This window comes from Aplysia californica, unplaced genomic scaffold (assembly GCF_000002075.1).
Source record: "Aplysia californica isolate F4 #8 unplaced genomic scaffold, AplCal3.0 scaffold01593, whole genome shotgun sequence".
Lineage (NCBI taxonomy): Eukaryota > Metazoa > Mollusca > Gastropoda > Aplysiida > Aplysiidae > Aplysia > Aplysia californica.
The window spans coordinates 37,258-39,638 of NW_004798863.1; the positions used below are offsets into that span (position 1 = coordinate 37,258).

At 42.4% G+C, this 2,381-nt stretch overlaps 1 protein-coding gene across 1 annotated transcript in view; it reads right to left on the bottom strand.

Annotated features, from left to right (window-relative positions):
* Positions 1 to 1,800, bottom strand: part of LOC101863644 (cationic amino acid transporter 3-like) — a 7,477-nt gene extending 5,677 nt beyond the window's left edge. The window contains exons 1-2 of the mRNA XM_005113074.3: positions 1,666 to 1,800; positions 456 to 593 (exon numbers count right to left, since the gene is read on the bottom strand). Of these exons, the coding sequence (XP_005113131.1) occupies positions 456 to 593; positions 1,666 to 1,779 (252 nt within the window). The 5' untranslated portion in view covers positions 1,780 to 1,800. The remainder of the gene's footprint in view (positions 1 to 455; positions 594 to 1,665) is intronic.
* Positions 1,801 to 2,381: the final 581 nt, after the last annotated feature.

A 2,381-nucleotide genomic window follows, 5' to 3' on the forward strand; every position in this document is an offset into this window, starting at 1 on the left:
AGTAGTAGTAGTAGTAGTAGTAGTAGTAGTAGTAGTAGTAGTAGTAGTAGTAGCCTCATCATTATCATTATCATTATAATCACAATCATTATAATCATTATCATTATTACCACAATCATTATAATCACAATCATTATAATCACAATCATTATAATCTTTATCATTATTACCACAATCATTATAATCATTATCATTATTACCACAATCATTATAATCACAATCATTATAATCACAATCATTATAATCTTTATCATTATTACCACAATCATTATAATCATTATCATTATTACCACAATCATTATAATCATTACCGTTATTATCACTATCATTATTTTTATTAGCATTATTACCAGTATCATTATTATCAGTATCATTATCATTATCATTATCATTATCAAAATCATCATCACAATCATCACCACTACGTCTCGCCACACGACCTGTGACCCACGTACCCCCGAGAAGCCGTGAGCGAAGAAGCCAGGTGGACTGTTCCAGTTGATGGAGTCGACGTGGAAGAACCCCACACAGATGAAGGCCAGAACCACCAGGCCACTCAGTGACGTCAGCGCGAAGGTCACCATCGCATACCGCTGTTGGAGAGATGGGAAGACAGACGGTCAGACAGATAGACAGACAGACAGACGGACAGACAGAGAGGCGGACAGACAGACAGACGGACAGACAGACGGACAGACAGACAGGAAGCCCACACAGATGAAGGCGAGCACTACCAGACCACTCAGCGACGTATCAGCGAAGTTGACCATCGCATAGCGCTGTCAGAGAGATGGTGGGGGAGACTCATTGATAGATAGATTGATTGATAGACAGACAGACAGACTGACAGACAGACAGACTGACAGACAAACTGACAGACAGACGTTGGGGGGGGATTGATTGAAGGACAGATTGACTGATGGACAGACTGATTTTGATAGATAGACAGACAGACAGACAAACAGACAGACAGACAGACAGGCAGACAGACAGACAGGTAGACGGGCAGAGAGACTGGCAGACAGACAGACAAATAGATAGACAGACGGGCACGCAGACTAATAGACATGAAGACAGTTTGTTAGACGAGTGGACAGACGGACAGACAGAAGGACGGACAGATAGACAGACAGACAGAGCAAGGTTCACAATTGCACACTGTTGCTAGAAAAACATGGACAGTGGTCCAGATAGCTGTACCCAGGCAGAAAGACTGACTGACAGGTTTTGGGGCAGATAGAGGAGCAAACAGATAGACTGACAGACTGACAGAAAGTCAGAGAGAGAGAGAGAGAGAGAGAGAGAGAGAGAGAGAGAGAGAGAGAGAGAAAGAGAGAAAGAGAGAGAGAAAGATAGAAAGAGAAAGAGAGTGAAAGAGGAGGAGAGAGACAGAGATAGAGAAAGAGAGACAGAGAGGCAGAGAGACAAAGAGAGAGAGACAGAGACAGAGGGACAGAAAGAGAGAGAGAGAGAAAGAGAGAGAGACAGAGACAGAGACAGAGAGAGAAAGAGAGCGATTGAGAGAGCTTGAGAGAGATTGAGGGAGAGACAGAAGACAGGAAGAGTGGAAACAAGCAGCCTCCTTAATGACCCAGATAGTGCCGATGGGGGCCTAAAACAAAGATAGTAAAAACACGTACAGTCAGTCACTATATGATGACTCACCTTGATGGTGATGAAGCTGAGGAAGATGGCGGCGATGACGAGACAGCAGGGGAAGAAGTCGGGGTCAGAGGTGAACATTTGACCTTCTACCTCCACGTCTTGTACCACGCTCATGTTGCTGGGGGAAGGAACGAAGGAATGAAGGAATACATGAATGAATGAATGAATAGATGAATGGATGAATGAATGAATGAATGAATGAATGCATAAATGAATGAATGAATGGATGAATGAATGGATGAATGAATGGACGAATGGATGAATGGATGAATGAACGAATGAATGGATGAATGGATGAAGGAATAAACGAATGAATGAGTGAATGAATGAAGGAATAAACGAATGAATGATGAATGAATGAATGGGTAAATGAATGAATAAAACAGTTGTAAAAAAATCAGTCATTCAGATATTCCTTCATTATCTATCCAACCACCCAACACTCCACCCATCTCTCCCTGCTTCCCTCCATCCATCAATTCACCCTTCCACCCATCTGTTCATAGTGTTGATAGGGGCGTTAAACCTATACTATTTCACCATTTCACCATCTGTTCATCTTCCCCCCTTCTCTCCTTCCCTCCATCTATACATCCACCCATCCTCTCATTTGTTCATCTATACACCCAGCAATCCATCCATCCATCCATCCGTTCGCCCGCAAGTCCTTTTCTGAACTTTATACAATATCTTCTATTTATAAACACACACACACA